The sequence below is a fragment of the Austrofundulus limnaeus genome, unplaced genomic scaffold (assembly GCF_001266775.1).
Source record: "Austrofundulus limnaeus strain Quisiro unplaced genomic scaffold, Austrofundulus_limnaeus-1.0 Scaffold119, whole genome shotgun sequence".
Lineage (NCBI taxonomy): Eukaryota > Metazoa > Chordata > Actinopteri > Cyprinodontiformes > Rivulidae > Austrofundulus > Austrofundulus limnaeus.
This window is the reverse complement of record NW_013952521.1, coordinates 1,397,667-1,399,248: the sequence shown is the minus strand read 5'-3', so window position 1 is coordinate 1,399,248 and position 1,582 is coordinate 1,397,667. Positions and strand designations below refer to the sequence as shown.

At 45.6% G+C, this 1,582-nt stretch overlaps 1 protein-coding gene across 1 annotated transcript in view; it reads right to left on the bottom strand.

Annotated features, from left to right (window-relative positions):
- Window positions 1–54: 54 nt before the first annotated feature.
- Window positions 55–1,582, bottom strand: part of hid1b (HID1 domain containing b) — a 20,349-nt gene continuing 18,821 nt past the window's right edge. Inside the window, exons 15-19 of the mRNA XM_014014853.1 lie at window positions 841–962; window positions 681–764; window positions 519–610; window positions 269–427; window positions 55–193 (exon numbers count right to left, since the gene is read on the bottom strand). Of these exons, the coding sequence (XP_013870307.1) occupies window positions 130–193; window positions 269–427; window positions 519–610; window positions 681–764; window positions 841–962 (521 nt within the window). The 3' untranslated portion in view covers window positions 55–129. The remainder of the gene's footprint in view (window positions 194–268; window positions 428–518; window positions 611–680; window positions 765–840; window positions 963–1,582) is intronic.

The window sequence follows — 1,582 nt, the reverse complement described above, 5'->3', positions numbered from 1 at the left end:
AGATTTAATTCATTCTCAAAGCTCTGAATGTGATGATCAGTAAATAATTGACGGTCACATTTAGACAACATTTATTTGTTTAGATAAGAATCGGTCCAGATGTGTTGAGGACAGTCCTGACGTCCACCTTTAAATCCTCTGAATCTCAAAGAGCCGGATGTCCGTGTCGTACCAGATGGGAGGATCCACGTTCCTGCAACGAGAGGGGAGAACGAAATCATCCTAAACTTGGCTCCAGCAGCAAAGCGCTGATGTTCGGTTTGTTTACCGGAGGTAGATGACGCCCCACATGTAGGTGCGGAACCACATGGCGGTGCCGGCGTTGGCCTGGTACTTCCTGATGAGGATGGGGTGAGGGACGGGCAGCAGGCCCACCAGCGTGCCGTGCTGCAGGAACTTCAAGATTTCAGACTCGTCGGTCAAACCCCTGAACCCAACGAAAAAAAATAACTTATATGATCAGAATTTATTTTAATATAAAGAAGCTTTTAGTTTAAAAAGTGGCGTGGCGTCCCTACTTGTCGATGCAGATCTTCTCCACCTGAGGAACCAGCACCTGCAGCAGCCTCATGATGGTCTGCAGAGGCAGTTTGGACTTCCAGGACAACAGCTGAGAACAGGAAGGAGGAGTCACATGACAGGAAGCAGGAAACAGTTCAGCAGGAGGAACACGCCCTCACCCAGTCCGGGTCGGCGCTCCAGGTCGAAGCAGACGACACGCTCGACGCTCGACTCTTCGACGTCGCCGCCTGTTTCTGGTCGTCCTAACGGCAACAACGAAAATTTAATTCTCAGGAAGCAGAAAAGAAATCGTCGCATCCGATGAGACGACCGCCGTACCTGACGGTTCCTCTCCGAGGCGGGCTCAGCGTCGCCGGCGTCACTGAGCGGCGTGGACGGAGGCACAGCGACCAGCGTCCCATCCTCACTCACCTGAGACTTCTCCGTTATTTTATCGATTCCTGAAACAAAACATACGGAGAGAAAAACGTCTCATTTACTGAGTTACTGGAAAAAACACATTTCTGAGTTATGAAAGGAATTTGTTAGTTAGAAACTGATTTAGAAGCACCACACTATTTTCTTAGTTTTCCTTTTAAGCTTTGACTTTTATAATCCATTGTTTAACTATTGTTATGTCTTGATTAAAATAGTTTACACACATGCCCGAAAACATTATGAAAACACATCGAAAAACCGTTATTAATTCATTAGGGTAGGCATTGTTTGTTGGAGTGGCCTGCGATGCAGCCGTATGCCTGCAGGGGGCGCACCAGGCACTGAAGACTCTATAAAAGGACCGGAAGTCCGGGTTGCAGCTCCGATTGCTTCTAGCCTAAACAATAAAGCTCCGCTCATAACCAGATCTGGGTTGTATGGTCCATATTCTTGTCACATTTTAATCTATTCAATATTATGTGGTTTTGTTACGATTTCAGTTAAAGAACACGAAATATTCTTACAGTTATAAACCTTACATTATTAAAGTACCTGTGACATGAACAGCGGGTAAAATAAGTATTGAACACGTCACCATTTTTCTCAGTAAATATATTACTAGAGGTGCTAATGACATGAAATT